Below are 21,977 nucleotides of genomic sequence, written 5' to 3'. Positions count from 1 at the left end.
AGCGGCGCCGAGGCCAGTGTGACGGCCCCGCCCCTTCCTGCCGGCGTCACGTGGGCGGGGCGGCTCGGCGCGGCGGGTGCGGGAACCGGGAGCGCAGCCGCCGCCGCCCCCCAGCTCGGCCCCGCCGCCGCCGCCGCCATGCGGAAGTTCTTCCAGGAGATCAAGGCCGACCTGAAGTTCAAGACCGCGGGGCCCGGCCAGAAGCTGTCGGAGCCGCCCCGGTACGGGGGTGGGGGAGCGCGGCGGTACCGGGGCGGCTCCGCTACCGGGAGGGCCGGGCGGCGGGGAGCGGCTCCGGTGCCGGGCGCGCTGCCCTGCTCCCACCGGCCCTGGCGGCGCTTGGCCCGTGGCGGCACCGGGACCCCCCCCCCCCCCCTCTAACGCCCGGTGCGCGGGGAGGGCCGGGGCTGCCCGGGAGCAGCGGGCCCAGCCGGGTGCTCCGGTGTCACGGGCCGAGGTGACGCCACCGGGCGCTGCGGCCGCCCCACACCAGGGACCGGGCTGCTCGTCCCGTGCACCGTCCGGCAGCTTCCCCTGCTGCCTTGTCCTTGGGGACTGCGTTCGCTCCGGCCCTGCCCAGACCGAGGTGCCCGGCGACACGCAGGTTATGGAGGGAAACGACCAAATTCGGCCTATATTAACGTACGCAGCGTAATATCATAGCAGCCGTACCTGGATGTCTGCAGCTGAGTGCAGGCCGGAGCTGCCTCGCGTGCCGAGTTGCCTCAGTGCTGCGGAGGATCGCACTGGTGGGGCAAGGAAAGGGTTAGCGTAACCGCGCGTCGCCCGCCTCTTCGCTCCTGCTTTCAGTCGTGCCAGAACCATCTAAAGGCAGCAAGGTTAAGCAACACGAGTTGAGCATCTCTCAAAGGGGCRTTTCAGGGGTTAAACAGAAGCAGAGAACTCCGCGGGCAGGGGAGGGAATGCCCCGAGGGCTGCCCGTTGAACTGTGCTTTTCTGTTACACACCAGGGTCCCCAAGGAGAAGCCAAAAGCCGAGGCGGCACCAAAGCCTCGGCAGGGACCTACCGATGAGGCCCAGATGGCAGCAGCTGCGGCGCTGGCCCGCATGGAGCTGAAGCCCAAGGGCAGGCTGCCCTCGTCCCAGGAGGCCATCAAGAATCAGGGTACAAACTTGCTGGCAAACAGCGTGCTGCTGCCCCAGGGTAGGGCCGGGCTGGGCCGGCTGGACTGTGCGTGGGGCTGACTGGCTTTGCAAATTACAGCCCAACTGCCACAGGTCTGAATACAGAGAGGGAGGTGCCGGGCAGGCAGCTGCATGGGTGACGCTGTCAAGGAGGCTGCTGGGGTGCAGCTGGCTTCTGGGGCTGCTTAGGAGTCTGCTAGAAACGGGGGTCACAGTCACCCACAGACCCTGAGGCCAGGAGCAGAGCATCCAGAGAGGTGTTCGCTTCCCCAGCGCAGAACTGCACAGGCCAAATCCTCCTGAAATGCTGTCCCTTTCCCGAACTGCTCGGCATGTTTGCTCCTGCCACTGTAACCTGCCTTTGTCTCCCTTAGTGAGAAAGGAGCTGATGGCCGAGGCAGCTGCAAGCGAGAGAGGGGTCTCTGCAGAGGAGAAGGTATGAGATGCTGCTGTTCCCTGAACCTGTTAAAATACTTGCTGTGGGAGCATTGTTCTGTGCTGTTGTCACTGTCCCATGCAGGCCAGGAGATGCGCTAAGGTGCGGAAAGCTTTCTTCATTCAATTCAAAAGTGTCCGATTTTGTCTCTTTTAGGAGCTGGTGTCCCCAGAGAAGGAAGAGGCAGCTGGACTGTCTGTGTCAGGGGTCTATTTCATTTGCCCATTGACCGGCACAGTTGTAAGGAAAGAYATGAGGGAAAAACACATCAGAGAAGCCATCCTGTCAGTAAGCACCACCTATGCTGCCCTTACATCCCTCCTTTTCRTTTTTCCTCATTCTGTGGCCTGGGTCCCCTCAAGCAATGCAACAGTGACCTCTCTAATCCTCTGCCCTCTCCCTATAAAATCCCAGTCTTCCACCATTTCCCGGAAGGGCAGCACAGTTCAGACATAGACTTYGCAAAGGCCTGCCCAAGCACGCTGCCTTTGGCTGTTGGAAATGCCGAGACTGGGAACTCCAGCCTGCGTGTGCCTCTGGCTGTACAGACCGGTGGCAGCTTGCTTCCCCGTGCCTGACTTCTGTCCTTCTCCCTCAGTATTTCTCTGTAGACCCAGTGGCTGCTTCAATCATGGAGATTCACACCTTCAACAAGGACCGAGAGAAAGTGCGAGTGGGTGTGGAGACCATGGCTAAGTAAGTGGGCTGCTTTAGTGGGACTGAGCACACAGGTAGCTTGTCCCTTCTCTGGACAGTTAACAGGCAGGTGGATTTTCTTGCTGTGCTCCAGGCAAAACCTGAAGAAAACCAAAGCTGAACACTTGAACTGTCTTGCCTAGACAGTGCCATCAGTACAAAAAGAAAGGGGAGGGGGGAACAACAGCCAAGAGTTGTCTATGAGGTTTGGGAACTGCTGATTGATATCAGGAGACCCCACACTGGGTCTGGCTTGTGCATAAACACTGACTAGCATGATCCTGGCAATGCATTTTACTTACCTCAGCTGCCTCAGTTTTTAAGCTTCCTTCATCTGTAAGAAGTAATGGAGTGTCTCACAGGTCACGTGCTTCTTAGGCCTTTGGGGCCACATATCTTAAAGCGCCTGCTTTAATTGCCTGTTTTAATCCATCAAGTGTATTCTTCTTCCTGCAGATACCTGGATAATATCTATCTTCATCCAGAGGAGGAGAAGTACCGGAAAATCAAACTGCAGAACAAAGTGTTTCAGGTGAGAACAAGACTCCTGCAGGTGCTCTCTGCTTAGGAAACTTCTTTTCTGGAGCAGACTACATTGAATTTTTTCCTTTTCTTCTAGGAAAGGATAAGCTGCCTGGAAGGGATACACAAATTTTTCCAGGCTATTGGGTTTGAGACAAAAACACTACCTGTTCCAGGACAAGGCAAGAAATCTAAGTATATTAAACTGCAGCCAGCTGTTTGGTAGTGGGACATCCCAGGGGAGGCTAGTGAGGCACCTTTGGTTGCTCCAAGAGCTTTACCCTCTAAGGCTGTAACAGAAACAGCCACTCACCCTGCAGCTTCCTTGTTAGTCAAGGCATTATGGAGATCCTTGCTCTTACGGTTCATATAGTTCTCCTGCAAAGGACAAGAGAGTCAAATCCTGTGTTCTTGGTTGCAGAGACCACAGAGGACTACTATGTACTGAAGGAGGAAATGCTGACCAGGTTGGAAGACCTAAAGGACTACAAAGAGCAGCTTTTAAGCTCTGAGCCAGTGAGAGCCCAGCTGGATCGCCAGCTCTGTGTATTTAAACCATCACCTGAAGCTGCTCGGTTTGAGCTACCAAATGACTTCTACAACCTCACTACAGAAGAGATCAAACGAGAGCAAAGGCTCCGGTGAGTAGGCTAAAGGGAGGGTCCTGGTGGCCCAGGGGGCATGCGGTGCCCTTGTTAACAATTTCATGCCTCTCCTCTCCATCATGCTAAARTTTCTTTCTGTCTAAAGGACAGAAGCAGTGGAGAAGGCCTCGATGCTGAGGACAAGAGCCATGAGGGAGAAAGATGAACAAAGGGAAATGCGGAAGTACAACTACACCCTGGTACGAGTCCGGTTTCCTGATGGATACATTCTCCAAGGTAAAGGACTACTTACCCTTCCTTTGTATACCCCCAAAAGCTTCTGAAAAATATTTGTAGCATGAGAGCTTGAATAATAAGCAGGGTTAAGAGATATGCAGAACACAGTTGGCAGAATAAAATAACAGAATCAGAGTGGGGGAACATTTCTGTAAGAACTCTGTACCATCTCTGAGCCCTCCATGTGCCTTACCTGTGCAGGGTTGGGACTGTAACCCAGGGTTGAATGTAGAGGGGACAGTCTCAAGGCATTGTTAATTAACGTGTGCTCTTCCCAGGCTCCTGCTAGCAAGCTGTTCTCATTAGATCAGTTTGTTACGGTAGCCAGCATGAGGTTGCCTGTGCAGTGTCAGGCTATACAACAGAATGAATCCTCTTCAGACTTTGCAGTTGAGCTCTGGAAATTCAGGCTTTCCCAGCTCTTTGTTGCAGGCTGGCAGGGACTTGTCACAATTGAAGTAACATTTTTCTTTAGCAATTCTGCTTTTATACTTCTCAGTTGAATCAGACTGTGCTTCTATGTCACCGAAGCAGTTCATAAACTTAACATCAGCGTCTACCACAAAAGACAGATACTGACTACAAACAAGGCTGACTTTGGTGACTGCCCAAGCTTCTTTCAATGTATCGCCTTCTTTTCTCACGGCAGGGACATTTTATGCACGAGAATCAGTTTCTATGCTCTACAATTTTGTGAGAGAAGCACTTACCAATGACTGGCTGCCCTTTGAGCTGTTGGGACCTGGAGGTCTCAAACTGACAGATGAGAACTTGGCCTTCAATGAATGTGGGTTGGTGAGTTTAAAAAAAAAAAAAAAAAAAGCTGCCACAGGGGAGCTGGGTCTTCAGGTGGCAACAGAACCATAGTTGTCAGGGTCATCTGCTGTTCGTAACTTGGAGAAGTTTGTGCCTCCTGCTTTCAATGCAGTAAGTTGCACTCTGGCCTTTACAGGTCTTCCTAAGCTCAAGCAAACAGGTAGCTGTATGAAAGCTTCTGGCTCAAGGCTAGGAGGTCTGATCAGGGAGGAACTGTAAGGGTCTACCGCTGGCAGCAAGCGTGGGCTGCAGTAGTTGTCAGCAGTTACATCGCAGGGCTAGCACCCACACTGGGGGAGAGATGCAAGGCAGCAGCTCTGAGCCAAGCTCAGCTCTGTAGTATAAGGCTTTCAACAAAAAGCCCACAGCAGCATCCCCTAAGGAGCTCCACACTCTTCCTTTTCAGTTGAAGTGTTCTTGTTAGAGGTTTTCAGGTCTGTGAACATGTACAACATTTCATACAGTAGTTGTAGCTTACTAACCCTGCCTTTCCTGTTCCAGGTGCCCTCAACCCTCCTGACCCTTGTCTGGGATGCATCAGTCATGGCAGACATTCAGGCTGCAGGAGCAGAGCAGCCAGCAAGCCCCCTGAAACCAGAACTCCTGTCCAAGGTCCAGACACTGTCATGAAATAAAGGAGAGTAGATTCAGGGCTGATGATTTTAGACTGTTCCCTCATTTCCCTACAYAGACAGTTGGGGCTTCCAGCTCTGTGACCCTGGAAATGACTCTTGTTTTAGCTCAATGCAGTGGAAGTCTAGGTTCTGCCATGCCACACCAACCCTTGCTGTCATCTTCACAACTCCAGCAGCCAGACACTAAGGCAGTCTTGGACTTAAGACACTAAGGCACTTACCTGGCTGCTTTTAAAGGCTTTTAAAACCAAGTTCTAGCAGTTACTGCTTGAGGTATTTTCTAGATCATGATGAAGTACCCTTCTCCTCCCTTGGAGGAGGGATTAGGTTCGAGTACAAGGCTGGATTACCAAATGAGGGACCCTGGATACTGGGCTGGGCTTAGAACTCAGCTTTTCTTTTTGCTTCTGTGTGCACTGTTAACTCCTATTGGAGAGAGTATATTTAGATAAAGTTATGTTGAATCTGATTAAATGGAATATTTAAAGATCCAGTTCTGTTTAAAGTTATTTGAAGTATATAGCCGTTCTAGATTGGAAAATGCAAGCGAGTTGCAGTCACTGATGTTACTGGTGCAGCTGGGGCATCACCTGCTTTTTCACTTCATGGCACTTGCAGACAGAACAAGGGAGAGACAAGGAGACTGACAACAGGCAACAGCTATTTATGCCGCATTGTCTCACTGATGGAAGATTAAACTTCAAACTAGAGCCAGTATTTTAGGGAACTAATTGAGTCAACTCACAAGCTGTATTAAATTAGAGGGCCCTCCAATTTTGTTACATATACAAGCAAACTCTAAAAACTAGTTCAATCCTTTATACTACACAGAACAGCTTAAGATTGATGTAGAGACTAGCTTTTATATGTACAACCTATATTGCAGTGATGCATACAGGAGACTGATAATCTAGCACTAGCCTGACCTGTAATTAATACCAGTCTAACCCAAAATAGGAGAAACATCTTGCAGAGTTTCTCTTTTCTAAAGGTAAATCCTTGCTGCTGTTCTCTAGAGCAAGACAGACCACAAACAGGATAACAGAGATAGCATAAATTCAAATATAATTGTACATCATTTATACCCAAGGCCATGCTATACAAAATTATGAACAGAATAATTCCCCAGTGGCATCACAATAAGCTTATATTTCAAAATCCCTCCACTAGATTAGATAACTTAGATACTTTCCATTACAAAGAAGTATCAAAATTTCAATAATGCTTTATTAAGGACAGATTAATATGCAATATTTTTTGCTAAAAACTAGACCTAAAAATTTAAGCTTCCATCTGGTCTGAAGCAGAACAAAGTGCTGTCTTCTCTTTACAAGAAATATGGAATACTTTCAAGTATCTTGTTCAAAGATACACAAGTTTTAAAATCTTCTAAGTAATTCTACATACATACAGGGAAGTTAGTAGGCATTTTAGTCTCAAACTGTATTAGATGGGCTGGCCATGCTCGTGTCCTGGTGCAGGGCAATTGTGCCATTCGATTCTGAAGCTGCCAAAGATTCAGTAGCTGCCAACGTAGAATCTGCAAAATAGAACATGTTGCAATTTCTTCAGACCTCTTTATTTACCCAGTGGAATTTGACTGCTGCAATATATGCTTTAAGTCTTAGCTTGCCTGCATACATTGTTTGCCCTAGTCTGTTGCAAGCCTCTTTCAACACCGTTTAGAAGCTGGCTTTAACATTGGGTTACAGCAGCCCAGAATAAAATTACATCAAACCTAAAAAAAGAATCTTTACAATCTTTACAGTACTTTAGACTTAAATAGATACAGCTGCATGTGTGTCAACAAAGCCTGCAAAAAGCAAGCTACTGAACAGCGTCCCAATTCTCAGAGCAAAAGGTTACAAACTTGAAGTAAGACCTTTCTCTTACTGCAGTCTTCTGCGTTGTAAATAGGCAAAAGAAGCTTAGTATTAAATGTAAAGCTGCTTGTCAAACAGCTATATTGTCTAGTACAGAAGGCAAGAGGAGGAATGTTAATGCCAGCTGAGATAGAAAGGAGAACCAACATATATCAAGAATGGGTCACACTAAAAAAATCCATCTATCCAATCTATCAATGAGAGAAGTTGCTTGACACAAAAAGCCCACTTTCCTTAATTCAGGTTGCGCCAGTAGCACCGTGAAAGAGCTCTGTTGTGAGAGTTATAAGATGGGGCTTGGAGGTTCTGAAAGCAGTTTAGAGGAGCTGAATGCACATCATGTGGTTTGTGTTAAATCATTGGTCTGTATGATCCAAGTATGTATAGTTAAAACCTCACAGAGATGAAAGGAGCCACTCCACATCCTCATCCCACCGTTTGTGGATGCGTAGCCTGAAGGGCATGCTACAGCGAAGGGTCTTCGAAAGCCTAACCGCTAAGAGTTAACTGGGACTCAAATATAAACAACAGCCTAGATTCTAGAGCAAAACTGCACAGCACTGATCAAAGCCCTCATCTGTCAGACATCCGAGAGCTTGGTTATTTATCCCATGCTACTTCCTTCAGAGAGTGAACTCCAACATGCACCTAAGACTGCAGGAAGGCAGCAAAGGGGAGGTTCCACTCCAGACCTCATCAGTCCTGGAAGGGGTCTGAACATAAGTAAGCGAGCCCCAGAGACCAGCCCTTCTCAGCAGCATTTACCAGTGGTACTGGGATCTGCTCATACTGTCCCCACTGTTCATTTTGCTGTCAGAAACAATTTAAGTGGTAATACTGGCAGCCAAAAGCTATTCACAAGCACTTTGCTCTCTTGGAGGGAGGAGGGAAGAAAGGGCAAGAGCAGACTGGAGAAGGCCAWAAAAGCAGAAAAGCATCTGGAAGTAAAACATCACTAGCAGAAGAGTACAAGGCTTGGGGAAACAGTGGCAAAGAAACTGGAACAGGTTTACCGACACACACAGTTCCTGTTCTGCTGTACTCGCTCTTCTGGGAGCAAGTGTCTGCCAAGAGATTGCGGTCAGTTTATTTTCCCACCTTTGCCTGGCTGTACATCCACAATCATGCAGTCATCATCTTCCTCATCTTCCTCAGTGTCTGCCTGAAATCCATCCATCTCCACAGCTTCACCCTTAGTGAGGGAGGGGGGAAAAAGTTTCAGATGTGTAACATTAGGCTTACAGTGCTAACATGCAAGACCCAAGCATTTCACTCCAGCAGCAACCAGTGCTGTGAAGGACTGCAACGGACACTCCTCCCAGTTAGTGCTCCCAGCACAGTTTGAACAGTCAGGCATGAATATTTGTAGGAAAGGAAAAAAAAAAAAAAGAGGCAAGAAACCCCACAATTCTGGCTTCAGACACTGACTTTTGACAAAAGGCCTAGTCTGCAACGGCACGTACAGCGGGAAGCACGCCAAGCTCTTGCTCCAAGATACTTCACTATTACACAACGCAATGAGCGGCCCACGCATCTAAAAAATTCAGTTAAACCTTTAATTGAAAACTGAGTCAGTTTTGCTTTGTTTTTTTTAAAGGGAAAATTTCTCCTCCTCCCGAATATTTTGGATGTTTCTTCGCTTCTGGAAAATTACTTTTGATTATCAGGTTTGAAGCCTGTTCTCCTCCACACATCTCTTCTGTTATGTCAGATTAGCTTTTATTTGGAGTGGGACTACAGCTCTTCCCTTGCCGACCCCATTTTTGCCATGGGAGCAGCCCTAACTACTCATTTGGAAATAACAAATAAAAATGACACGAAGAACTGCAGCTGCCCAGCAGCAAACAGCTGTGAGCATTACTGGAATTGTGGAATGAGAAGTCTCAGATCCTAGAACTAGCTCCCAGTCCCCTAACAGCTGTTTCAAGACAATAAATTTTAAATACACATCTTTCAATAAGGTCTCAGTTCTCAAATTAAGTATTCTCTTCCTGCACACGTGTACATATTGCCCACTTCAATACTGAGTTGTTCTTTCTCTGCAGCTTACGCAAGAGCACCTTCGCTTACTTAAAACTTCTGTCATGAACTTCATGACCGAGTACTACATATCAGGAATAGAGAACCTGGCAGCCTTGGCCTACCAACCATTCCTAATTTCTCCACAAGCTCCAGCCTTGCTTGAGGGGAAGAATGGGATCCTGATACCAGAAACAGTGCTGATTTAGACATACGACGTGAAAGTTTTTCTGGAGTCTTCCAACACCTTGTTCTGAGCTGCACTGCACCACATCTCACAAGGGCAGCTTTACTTTAAGATGCTTTCAGGAGCTTTGAAGAATTCAGGCTTGTGATGTAATTTTACCAAAAGCCCTTGAACAGGAATAGTGAAACAAGTAGTTGGTCATAAGCAGAATCTCCAGCAACTGCCAGAGATTTTGTCTCTGCCTTTATTTAGCATAGAGAAAAGGAAAAAAAAAAATCCAAACAGATGGAGTTCAGGGGCTGAACAGCTTCTCACAAGTCTCTGAGCCCTACCCGTAAGTGAATTCAGAGCTTCTTGAGTAAGGCAAGAAGAGTCAAAGAACCTAAGAACAAGGTGGGAAGAAAGAGCCTGAAAAGCCTTGTCTGAGGTTTCTTTTTCTTCCCTCTTGTCCATAGGGGAATAAATCCAGTACACAGTGCAATCCCTGTCCTGCCTGTAGGTTAGGAGGCAACCAATTGATAATACCAAGCTTAATCCCTAAAGCTTCACTGTCTTAAATGCAACACAGTTAAATGCACAGTTAAAGCACTGGTCACTTCCTTTTCAAACACACACACTCTCCCCCAGCTCAGCTAAGAAGTAGATATGTGAAATAGCATCAGTGGAAGATTAAGTTCTTAATACTACTTCTGATTACCCTGAAAAACAGAGGAGAACAACAGGAAGACCACAATGAAGCTCAGAGCTGGAGTACCAACTACTCCAGATGTATCTCATTTTATTCCTATGATTTTTTTTTTTAATTTAAAACAGCTCTTGAAATTCAACTTTGTGTCTGACAGTATAAGCATGAGACTTTACAGACTGTTATGGGTTGAATCCAGCACTTATGAACCACATTTCATCAGGACACATGCAACTGTTGTAAGTCACCAGCCCCAKCTATACATCTGGCGGCCATACACAAACATAAGAACCTGCATACAAATTATATACAGCTGTAAAACCAAGGCCAAGCAGACACTCAGAAACTATTTGTGGCTTGGATACAATCACTGCCAAATAGCAGAAAATGGAAGAACAGCAGGAGAGCAACACTTCAAATGGAACAGACAGTCCAAGCTAGAGAGGCACAAAAGAAACCTATCTCTTTAGATTCACATAATTTCACTCCTTCCCCACAAGAAAGGGTCTTTTTGTATGAAGAACAGCGTCTTTATCTTAATATTTTGGCTTTGCTTGTGACACAGCTACGCCTTCCTGGGAGGCATGCCAGGATGCTTGTCCAGTGAAGGTGCATAGCTATATTCCTGCAGTTCCTTATTAGGGAAGAGCACGGCAAAAGGAACTCACCTGTCCAGCATCCCGAGGCCTTTTCATGAATTTAGTGATAGACATGCTTCCAGTGGACTTCCTCTTCACTGACACAGCGGTGGTCTGCGTGACCGCCGTGCCTGGTGCACCGCCACCCTCCTCCTTTCCCGAAGAGGGGACTTGTGTGACGTAGTTCCACTGACAAGGGACAGGGAGGTGCTCTTGATCAAAACTCTTCAGCACCTCCGAGTGGACATACCAGCACATCCTATATTCAGGTCTCTTGTCATACACAGCGTTCTCAGAAATGATTCGCTTTAGCCTGGCTTTGGAAGGGATTCCACTGTCCTCACCAACGGGCGTCTGTGGCCGGGAGGTGTGRGGACTCGCGGGGCCTGTGTCACTACCGTCGGCAGCTGCAGTCACGTCACTGAACAGTCCTTGCCGGCAGCACTCCTGGAACTCCTGGATGATCACTTTACTCCCGTTCACGTTTCCATGGAGCAGTGGCAGAAGCTGGCCAAGGACTGCAGAGAAGAAAGATTGCACAGTGGTTGTGGGAGAGAACTGTTTGAAGGTCAAGAAAAGCCGGGCTGATATAACYGATCAGTACACATGCTCCAGGAAAGAAGACAAATGAGCTAAAATTAATTTTACGTATGAGAGCATAACAGGAATTAAGTTTGATATAGACAAATCGCCCCAATCAGAATGGCCTCTGCATTGCAAACTTCAGCCTCTATTATAGCCCTTTTCTGTATTATTCGCATCTTTGTGTTAACCACACACAGCACCTACTCWGCACTCAAAACCACTGCGCAGACTAAAACCTCCCTCCCTAAACAATACATGGGTAAGTCAGCTCAGGAGCTTCCAGTAAGCAGTCCTAAATCCAAGAATATTGAAGTCTGGTTGACTTTGTTTCCTAGAGTTTTTAGGGAGAGCAATTAAGACTATACAACAAAGGAAAACCCGTTTCCAAAAATTCTCATAGAAAGACTTGGATTTCAGACTTGTCATAAACAGTTCATTCTGAATTTGTAACTTAGTACAAAAATCATTGCAAAAGCAGAGTATGACAGTGCTACAGAAATACAACTATTTAGCCCTTCATGTCTTACTTTGCTGATCTTTTGCTATTTTTTTGCTACATTTCTGTATCTGCTGTTCCTCCTCYGCAACAGGTGAATCCAGGATACATGCTGTGAACTGCTGGAGCACCTTTAAGTCTGCGTTTGTGCTGCTGTTGCTTTCTGCACCTTCCCAGATGCAGCCAATTTTTACAGGCTGTAGAACATGGAACCTCTTCCCCTTCGCCATCAGTTCATCCCACTCTTTTGCTTTCAGCTTCTGACGAACCTTCTGATTCTCTGGATCACACTCCTAAAACCATAAGCAAGAGCAAAAACCCAATACATCATTCCAGGAAAACAAAAGCTTTTTAAATCCAGCTTTTTATTATGTTCTCTGAGCTACAGAAGTTTGTTCCAGAACCAACCATACAGATCTGAGATGAGGTATTTCACTGCCAACACCCCATGCTTTCTGCATGGGCTGACATTTATTACATGATACACCGGCAGCTGAGACCAAAATCCCCTGTCACCCAGTTCACTTACTTCTGTCACTCCTTCATCTTCAGATAGGTACCCATGGGGTACAAAAAACCCATCGTCGTCATCTTCATCCTCTCCTTCCTCTTCATCATCCTAAAAATAAACCCTGCTTATTAGAAATTAGATAGTAGATAGCATCCACTATCAAATGTTTACACTTGGTGAACTTTTGCTGCTTCTTTAACTCAGAAGGATTATCATCTGCCTAGCCTAAGGCTATACAGACAGACAAACCTGCTCCCCTAAGGTCGCTGTATTTCATGTTGTAGGAAGGCTGGTTTAAAAGACTTTTTTTAGTGTATGAAATCCTTACCCCTTCACTGTGGGAGAGGCTCTCTCCAGGTTCTTCCTCTTCCCATTCTTCATCACTATCTACTTCGTAATCCAGTAGTTTCTAGAGTAAGGAATGCCAAAATGTGATTTCTGTCAACAATTTCAGAGCATGATGCAAGAGCCCACTCAGTCTTTCAAAACTACCAGTAGCAAGAAATAAGCAAGTGGCTGGAAATCCCAAAGAACACGTCAGCTTGGACAACCACGTGCACTTTGCGTGTATGGGGGGGACGAGAACACCCACAACTATACCGCCCGTAAGTATACTGCTTACACTGTCCTTTGACCAAGGATTCCTGGGACGGATCATAGTGGTTTTCTTGTTCCATGTGCCCCAGTATGCAGGTCGGTGATTCTCACAAAACTGCAGAAGTTTCATTCTACCAAATTTTCTCCTTTCAGGAACAGCATCTGTTTTGCAGTTATCCACTACTACCACGTCACTGTCAAAACAGAGACCATCTTCAGTAGTTACAGCATGCTCCCCTGCTGCTTAGAAAAATATCTTAGAGAACTTCTTCAATGCAGCCGCACGACACCAACTCGGAGCTTGAGCTCATTAGAACAGGCACTCCCAATTTGCTCACGAGCATGAGTTCCAGACAAGCCACCTCCCTCCTTAAATACAATAGTATGTCCAACAGCAGCTCTGTTTTTGCAATCTGACAGTTTTAAAAGTAACCCTACTAAGACAAACGCCACTAAAGGCTAGCAGTACCCAAGCTGAAAGGGAGCTGCCGGCAGTGCAAGATTCCCTGCAGAGAAGGATTTGAGAAGCGGTGTATGGAGTGAAGGARATCTGCATCATAATATACTGCTTCCCATGGAGACAAATCTCACACAAAATGACCATTCAAAGGAAAGCTGCATCTTTCCACAGTCTCCACTACTGGTCTAAAACTACCTTCAAACCACCTTGCAGTTCATCATGAAAAAGTTCATTGTAAAAGTTCATTATAAGAAAGTGAAGAAAACCCAAGCTGCAGCAGACTAACCTGTTGACTATGTCGGCACTGTTATTGACAAAAGTAGGTCCAGTTTTATGTGGTTTACGACACTTCAGATCCCTCAAGAAAGAAGCTTCACTATTCTGTGCACGCAGGAGCTGATCCAGCTGTTCCAAAAAGCCTGGATCAAGGGCAATACGACAGAGGGGAGCTAAGACCATGTTCTCCTTAATTTCAAAAGGAGCAAACTTTCCACAAGAGCCAGCAAGAATCTGAAATGTTAAGTGAGGATCGTTAGGGTCTGACCACCTGACAAACTGCAGTAYCAACCCATTTGAGATATACAACAAGCCTAAGTATCAAGCACTACTGTTTGAACAAAAATTTAGGTTTCCTATCCAAGACTCCTGCAGATCATCTTGAAGGCGTTTAGGTCTTTACAGCCAATGCCCCACAAGACAAAACTAAGATTTTTATTAAAGCAATTACAAAGTTCTTTGTAGTCTCTGCTATGGTAATAGATTTCTTTAAGCCCTTTACACTTTTGAAACTAAGAAGYGCTAACGCTTTGTCCACCTAAGAAGCTTTAAGCAACAGGTCAGAATGACATCAGTGTATTTGTCAGAAGACGACTCATGAAAGAGCAACAAAACACTGGAACAGTAATACCTCACCTTGGGGGCTTGCGGAGTCTTTGGTTTCTGGAAGAACCTGGTAATCTCTGCTTTCTGTGCATTAATACGCTGAAATCAGAATGAAAATGAGAATTATAAACACAAAGGTAGGACAAGACCTTAAAATTTAAGGCAAGCTCATGGATGACCCAGCTTCAAATCTAACAAGGTATAGAGCAAAGTTCAGATATTCACCAGCTCCTGTAACTCAACAAAAAGAGTAATTGTTTTCTGTAACACACCTATGCGGACTTCAGTGTGATGGCCAAGACAAAAAAGGACAGAGCTGTTCCATTGGCATTGAAAAGTCAAACACAGCAAGAATTTAAGAGATCAGAATAAAATAAAAAGGTAATTTAAAAAAAACAAAGACACTAGCATTTAGAAGAGATAAAGACAAGAAACCTGCACAGTAGTATTGGTGGAGTAATGCCACAAGATTAGATCGGATAGGCTGCATCCCAAATGGAGATGCTCATTCCCAAGCAGCACAAGTGCATGAGATATGCTGAGGCAGAGTGCGCTTCTTGGAAGAGCTTCTGAGAGCTAAATCAATAGCCGTGGGAGCCCCACTGCGCAGGACCGTGCAGTTGGCAGGGGGCCAGGGAGCCCATGAACATCATTTTACCATAGTGGAAGAGCTTAGAGAAAAGGGGGAGAGAACATTTACCTTTTCCTYCTCTTTTAACCGTTTCTCCTCTTCTTTTTTTCTTTTCTCCTCAAGTTTTGCCCTTTAATATAAAGTTCATTTTAATTGTCACATATAATAAAGTATTTATTTGTATTGAGGCAGAGTTGAAGAATCCCAGACCTTGACTAAGACCCGATCATGCCAGGCAAAAACATAACCCATTCATTCAATCAAGAACCATATTTGATTAAGTGTTCAGAACAGAAGACTCCCTCATCACTCTTYCTAAAGCAAATATTGATCTGTTTTAGCCACATAGTAGCTAGGCTTCTTTGAGTTTTCCTCAATATAAAGAGGAGGTATTTATGGTGTTATCAAATTACAAGCCATTTCCTTTACAGACAGGGCACCAGTGCCAGCAAATTGCAAACATACAAGCAAGACTGGCCACAAAGGGAAAATTCGGTGAAGCATGAAACACTTCAGCCATTTCAAGTCAGAAGTTCAGTTTGGCTCAGCCTGCAAGCAAGAAGTACTGCTGAGACTAAGTTCTGGTCTACTTAGTCTCTGATACATTTAAAATATATCAAGCGACTCACACACCATTTCATCAGTATAACCTCTAGAATGGACAGCTAAGGGAGGTATGAAAAGGGGCTCACATCACTGCACATCATTCCCCATGACCTGCAGAAGCCAAAACACTTACTCTAGAGCTTCCTGCCTCTCCTTGCGTTTCTCTTCCTTCACTCTTAACTTCTCAGCTTTTTCCTTTTCTTCTTTTTCCTTCTTTTCTCTCCTTTCTTTCTCTTTCAGTTCTTTCTCCTCCTCTTTCTTCTTCTTCGCCTCCTCCTTGGCTCGTTCTTTTGCAGCTTTTGCCTCTTCTTTCAGCCTTCCCTTTTCTTCCCTTTCTGCTTGTAACTTCTGCAGTTTGTCTGCACGCTCCTGGTCCTAGTTAGGAAACAAGCCATTAAGCAAGTGTCTTTTCAGCACAATAAAAGCTGCTSGCATACAAACTGAATAAAATTAGGATATAATTTCTTCAGCTGACATACTAGAGTAGACTCTTGCACCCAGTGCTTGGCCTGCAGCACTGTTTCTAGCTATTAGGTGATTAACAGCATCCATCTCTTGCCTCAGCTAGTCTAGCTTTCCTGTACTGACCTTTCGGGGATCTGCTCCCTCTGGAGACATTAACTTTCTTTTCTCCTAACAAACCAAGAMACTTTTGCCTTCTAGGCATCAAGAAAAGCTTTGTATTCTACTTGCTTTATATTTGATCTTCATTATTATACATCTTCATTATTGATGCAACATTGGAGAAAATTAGAGGAGAAGTTACTGTACTTGAGCAGAGTGGGTGGACTGCATGATTCTCCAGAGGTCCCTTCCAACCTCAACTATTCTGTGAAATTGTTTTTTTAGATGATTTCACATCATTTCCAAAACATGTTCTTTGGAAACACATACCTCYTCACCTGAACTTTCATGCTTCTATTTCAATGTAGGGCTACCACTACACAAATTTGAAATAGGAATTTTATCTGAGTTCATGTTGATGTCCCATGAGGATTTTCTGACCGTTTTTCACACTCTCAGGCAGTAATGCAAGTCTCCAAACTTTGGATTGTGCAGCTGTTTTAGAAGACTTGAAGCCAGCAGAAAATAGTCACTTTGTTAGTTCAGTTCAGATAATCAGACAAGACGCTTTAAGCTTATTTAAGGTGYACTAGGGGAACAGCAAGGGGAAAAAGACTACACTGAAAGTGGTGGTGTTCAAARCATTTCATCCCAAGGCAATTAAAGTTATCTCAGTTACAGGTCTACTAACACACATAATGAGAATGTGGTATGTGTGCTAAAAGCAACAAATTCAAGAAAGATAGCTCCCCTACATTGTAGGCATTGGTAACTTCCCCAGGAAACTAGGATACACCTGTGCTCAGACATACAAATATCCTCACTGTGTATTTCCAGTTTCTCATCATTTATTTCACATTTTAATCTTCTTGGCAACATCAAGACTTGCTGAACAGTGACTGCAGAAGACAACGAACATTTGAAATTGTGCCAACGGCAAAAAAACAATATTGTCAGAGAACAGTCATGGTAATCAAGGAAAATCTACTGGCTGGTTTGGGAAATGGCGTGAAGTTAACAGCAGGGTTGATGGGTCTATTTAATTTTTAGCAGAATAAGGCTTCAATTCTCATCTCTCCCTCGCTACTGCTACACAGAATGGAAGAACACAACCAACTGGAATTCTGTATAGGGTGCTGTATAGAAGTGAGCATCTCCGGAGTACACTCAACTACATGCAGCTTTACAGAAACGCATCAGTCCCCTACCAGCTTTATGAACTAGTTACTAAGAAACATAGTAAGAATTCATAAGCACAGGCCTTCTGAACTGCAGTTGAAATACCACCCAGTTTCTCAGTACACAAAGCCTACTCGTATAGCRCGAACTGTTCAAGAACTCCATACGATCCATCAATCTCCTTTGCATTTAACATTTCCTCACTRAACACAGCGTGCACAGCAAAATTTTACACCACCATTTTGTTATGGAACAGAGTTTGCTGACCAGCAGCATACAAGTGAACATCGACTGTAGCTTAAATGTTTCCARGAGCAACACCCAACAGTTCCTTCAGCAAGCCATACCAACAGCRGCCTGTTTGCCTGACTTATTACCATGTTTTGTGGCTCAAAGCAAAGAGAAAGCTGAAGCAGGAACCAACCCTAAATGGAAGGGTCTTGAGGATTCCACTTATACCTGTCCACCTGGCAGGCTGCACCTACTCTGTCAGGAAGGGTTTGAAAAAAATCCTCAAAAGCATTTTGAGGAATAGTCAACAACATTTACAGTTCTTTAATATCTTACCAAAGTGCACAGAAATGCACTGCAGGCCACCCACACTTCATTACACATGCATTAAGAAGCTTTGGAACAAACCGAGTACTTTAACTGCATGCATTAAGATTYGTCCATATTCATCAGTGAAGAAAACCAGGAAAAGATGTTAGAAGTGGACTAAAAGGAAACGCAAAGGGCTTTGCTTACTATTCAATGCAAAAGCACAGCAGGTTAACTTTCTATGTCAGTGAAAGTGCCTTACTCTTTGCAATCTCAGCTTCTCCTTCTCTGCAGAACTTTTGTGGCATTTCTGAGATACCTGAAATTAGAAAATGCAGTTTTATTGAGCCACATCATTCCCTTTCCATAAGATACTAGAACTTTTAGTTAAAGAACAGCAAGCTTTGTCTGAATTATACATTATTCTTTCAGATTAATATATTCAGTAACATAAGTATTCCTACAGCATAGGATGTAAGTATAYAGCTCAAGCGTATCTAATCTCACTGATTTACATTTAAGCCTGAATACATCTAAATGTTTCAGTTTACATTAAGTCCTTGTATTACTAAGTTTTGCATAAACAAATCCCCCTCGTCTACTCAATTCTAAAGCATCATTTACAGTGCAATATTGTGCGCAYAAAAACAAAGAGAAGCTAGAGCCACTAACAAATCACTAGAGCATTGCAGAGGACRTATAATTATAGCAAAGTCATTTCCTTGGAGTTAAACTTTTTTGCATCCTTTCACTTACAACATTTAGATCTCATTTCCCAAATACAAGGAATATTATCCATATTTTCCACACAGTTTCTTCTCATAATCATAACCCTCTTGCTCTTCCACTAGTACAAGCWTATCAACCCTAAGTTCCCAATGAATCACACTAATTTCTCTTAAAGCTGACATTTCCTCGGGGGAGGGGAGGGGGGGACTTTATGTTTACACAGCCAAAAACAGAACAAAAAACCACCATTCACTAGATCAAATATTTAGTTTGTTAATATTTTTCTTTAAGCATGCTAYGGCTAGCTTTCTTGCATCCCTCTCTCCTGCCATTCTCAGTACGAGRTAGCATGTTTATCCCCGAGATTAGAAAACTAGCACATACGAAATGCTTTATTTTCTACACTTGGACAAGTAAGTTTATACAGTGTAAAGCTATATCAATAGATCCTACATTTTCTGATGCAAAACTATAGCTCCTTGTTGAAAGAACTCAATTTATCAAAGCTGTTTCCACCTAGGAAAACAAACTTACAAGGACAAATAATTGTACAGTACAAGTTTCTCACTTTGGCAAATACAACATGAAGTATTCTACCTTACTTCAAGCAGTGTGAAGCCAGTAACTTGTTTGCATTATATTATGCCAGGAGTCGAGCACTTTTTGTCCTACTGCACTGGATATAGTTCACGCTTGAGTTTAAATATGTATTTCACGGAAGCAAGACTGCAAGTTTTAACAGCCTAAAACTGGTTGTTTTGAGAAARTTCACACAGCAGAAGAAATGGAAGACCTGTCACGTCGTGAAATCCAAGCCCCAGCTAACTTATTGCTTTCTCCTTCAGACCAATGAGATYTTTCCCCTCGCATGTGGCACAGTCTCCCATTAAATCCCTGCGGGRTAGCTGATGAAAAGCTTTCTTAAAAGGCTCAAAATAGCAGAAAGCAATTGCCTCCGGATGACATAACCGGCGAGCCCAAGCCTGCGAGCRGTGCCAGCCCTGCTCAGCACAGCACGTATACTTTCCTGTTCTCCCAATTTGCTCTACCCCTTCACCATCATTTAAACCACACATTTCACTTTCAGACTCTCACAGGGCAACATCTACCTTCCTGATTTTTCCTCCAGTAACGTAGTTGGAGCAAAACAAATACACAGGCCGCACAGTCCGGACTACCTTTAGGCCAGGCTCGGCTACAGCGTCCAAGCACATTCACCAGGACTGCTCTACTTTACGCCTTCTTTAAGGATCAGGCTATTGTGCTTGCTGCAAGAGAAACTCCCACTTCACATCTCAACGGATATATTCTGGAAAAGCCTATTCACTTCTCAACCGTTCAAGTCATGTGATTGTTTGAGCCATCTGTGCAGATAATGCCCTCTTTTAAAGTTTCCCTTGCAAGACAGTGCCAAAAGTCACAATGCTTTCATCAGTCTCTCCATAGGGCCRAGACTCTAAATTGAAACTAATTCCGACTCCAAACCACCAGCTCATGCAGAGCTATCAGTTTAGAGGCGTTCGTCATCRTGATCCAACCTCCACCGGCCAACGGCATCACATGACCCCAGGAGCGCTGAACGTACCCTGACTTTTTCCCTAAGCAACTGCCCATGTCAAATGGTGTACACCTAACAAGATGGCTGACATCACAAGTTTGGCACCCTGAATTCTGAGAAAGGGATAAAGACTCACTTGACTTGTCCTCTGTCCTCAACTGTAAACTTGCAGGTCCTTAAACAATGCTTTAAGTGAAGCTGCACTGCATTTCTATCCCCCGCTTTCAGAAATACAGGGCTTGAAAAGTATCAGCACTGACTTGTAGTGGCAGTGACCAGGATACACTTTCTTCTCTCATAATAATTGGAACAGCTTCACAAAGTACAGAATAGAGGTTGTAAAACATCACTTTGGGACAAAACTGCTTYTGAACACTGCCCATATGCTAATTTCCAAAATGGTAAGTCACAAGGCGTGCACTTCATGATCAATTTGTAAAAATGAATCTGTAATAGAACTTAAAGTTACATTCACACTATGYGAATGTACCAGCAGCTCAAAAGAGCAAGATTTAGATCCTTTAGCTAAAGGGTTTAAAGGAAGATTCAAAAGGGTAATAGTTCAGTTACAACATGAATAAATTGGCAACACTTTCCAGACACTTCCCATAAGCTTTGTGAATATCCTAGTCATCCTTTCCACTATAAGCACAGGAGACAATACTACCTACCTACAATGAAGTAACATTTAGAAAACAACCCAAGAAAAGAGACCAACCTTCCTAAYAGGCGTTGAGACAGCTAAAGGACTAGAATTTCTCTTTGTTTCCGCAGCAGGCTGTGCCTCAGGTGAGCTCACAGAGTGAGAACTTAAGGAGGAATTAGTAAGTACAGAGTCTCCTTCATGGGACAATTCCATAGTCTCATTTTCTGATGTGACGCTTCCATCCAGAGAAGCAACTTGGGAAGATTTTGCAGTCATAATATCCTCCAGGAGCACTACAGGCATCTTCCCCTTAAATATGACATCCTTCAGTTCACCCTGATTGATCTTCGTGCTTTCCAAGTTGTTACACCCTACTAACCCAGAGCAAGACTGGATTCCATCTACCAATTCTTCATCTTTATTTGCTACAGCTTCACATGGTGCATCAGTCTCCATTGAATCATCCATTTGGCTATTCTGAGTGGAACTCATGCAACTCGACTGGTTTCTATCTTTTTCTAGCATGCCATTAGTTATACCTACAGATGAAGATGCTTCTGAGTCTAAATTAATATGGTCCACATCATCACTTAGTCTGTGGCTAGAGTCCTTTGTCAGGTCAATGATGATTACAGTTTCATTTGTGTTATGTTTTGTGTTTTTCTGTATAAAGTGATCTAACGGACCCTTTCCGTTAACGAGTTTCGGAGCAAAATTCACATCTGAATCCAACTGGCAGTTGTTCTCCACATTGTCCAGGGACGCACGTGACTTATCTAGAGAGGAATCCTTATTTGGGCCAAAACCACTTTGTGAACTCTTTACTTTTTTGACTTCTGAATCCGCATCGTATTTTTCCTTTGGTACAGGATTCAAGCGCTTGAAAGGCAACCGGGCTGAAACAATAACATTTCACTATTTTAGTCACATTGTATAAACCCACGGGGGGGGGGGGGGTACAGGGACAAACACTGAGATGTTCAGTGAGTTCTTAAACACAAGAGCAGAAACTGATGAGCCAGGAAGGGAGAGTTTATTACTGCAAAYGCAATCTATCGTGCAAGACTAGGCCTGACGCGTTTTAAAGCGTTAAGACCCCACTGAGTGAGACAGGCACCTTCGCCGAAGCCTTACCTTGCACAAGCTTCCGCGGGGGAACAACCGCTTTGTCTCGGCACTCCATGGCTGCAAGGGAAAAACACCAGTGACGCGTTTCRGCTTAGCCACCTGCTTCCCAGGGGYGCCCGGGCTCCGGCGACCCCGACGCCCCTCCCCAGCACGCAGGGCAGGGCGCGGACGGGGCTGCCCCGCCACACAAAGGCGCAGGGGCGAGCCCGGCCGCCACCCGGTGCCCCGAGGGGGTCTGGCCACCCCCGAGCAGCGGCGTCCGCGGCGGGGAGCGGGACACCGGGCCGCGGCGGCGGCGGCAGCAGGCCCGACACCTCCCTT

At 45.0% G+C, this 21,977-nt stretch overlaps 2 protein-coding genes and 1 long non-coding RNA gene across 5 annotated transcripts in view; 1 reads left to right on the top strand and 2 right to left on the bottom strand.

The window, feature by feature from the left end:
- Positions 1-753, bottom strand: part of LOC112976026 — a 2,852-nt gene extending 2,099 nt beyond the window's left edge. Inside the window, exon 1 of the long non-coding RNA XR_003256856.1 lies at positions 673-753. This is a non-coding gene — a long non-coding RNA (uncharacterized LOC112976026). The remainder of the gene's footprint in view (positions 1-672) is intronic.
- On the top strand, positions 70-5,625 carry UBXN6 (UBX domain protein 6). 2 transcript variants are annotated; one of them, XM_026086834.1, is made up of 11 exons: positions 70-221; positions 972-1,126; positions 1,521-1,582; positions 1,739-1,870; positions 2,181-2,278; positions 2,735-2,810; positions 2,898-2,982; positions 3,222-3,441; positions 3,551-3,681; positions 4,331-4,476; positions 4,999-5,625. In XM_026086834.1, the coding sequence occupies exons 1-11, from the start codon at positions 139-141 to the stop codon at positions 5,125-5,127; spliced, it is 1,317 nt and encodes a 438-aa protein (XP_025942619.1). In that variant the 5' UTR covers positions 70-138; the 3' UTR covers positions 5,128-5,625. The 2 variants fall into 2 exon arrangements, with proteins under 2 accessions (XP_025942619.1, XP_025942629.1); XM_026086844.1 differs by lacking the exon at positions 70-221 and adding an exon at positions 751-839.
- Positions 5,626-6,189: 564 nt separating this feature from the next.
- Positions 6,190-21,826, bottom strand: CHAF1A (chromatin assembly factor 1 subunit A). 2 transcript variants are annotated; one of them, XM_026086808.1, is made up of 14 exons: positions 21,663-21,826; positions 20,601-21,424; positions 17,858-17,914; positions 15,446-15,687; positions 14,776-14,836; positions 14,106-14,174; positions 13,480-13,703; positions 12,759-12,927; positions 12,465-12,545; positions 12,155-12,244; positions 11,657-11,918; positions 10,575-11,062; positions 8,114-8,207; positions 6,190-6,672 (listed from the first exon to the last, which is right to left on the bottom strand). In XM_026086808.1, the coding sequence occupies exons 1-14, from the start codon at positions 21,709-21,711 to the stop codon at positions 6,569-6,571; spliced, it is 2,814 nt and encodes a 937-aa protein (XP_025942593.1). In that variant the 5' UTR covers positions 21,712-21,826; the 3' UTR covers positions 6,190-6,568. The 2 variants fall into 2 exon arrangements, with proteins under 2 accessions (XP_025942593.1, XP_025942604.1); XM_026086819.1 differs by lacking the exon at positions 17,858-17,914.
- Between the last annotated feature and the right edge of the window lie 151 nt (positions 21,827-21,977).

The sequence above is a fragment of the Apteryx rowi genome, unplaced genomic scaffold, assembly GCF_003343035.1.
Source record: "Apteryx rowi isolate R43461 unplaced genomic scaffold, aptRow1 scaffold_1199, whole genome shotgun sequence".
Taxonomy (NCBI): domain Eukaryota; kingdom Metazoa; phylum Chordata; class Aves; order Apterygiformes; family Apterygidae; genus Apteryx; species Apteryx rowi.
The sequence above is the reverse complement of the archived record's forward strand: the minus strand, read 5'-3'. Positions and strand labels throughout refer to the sequence as shown.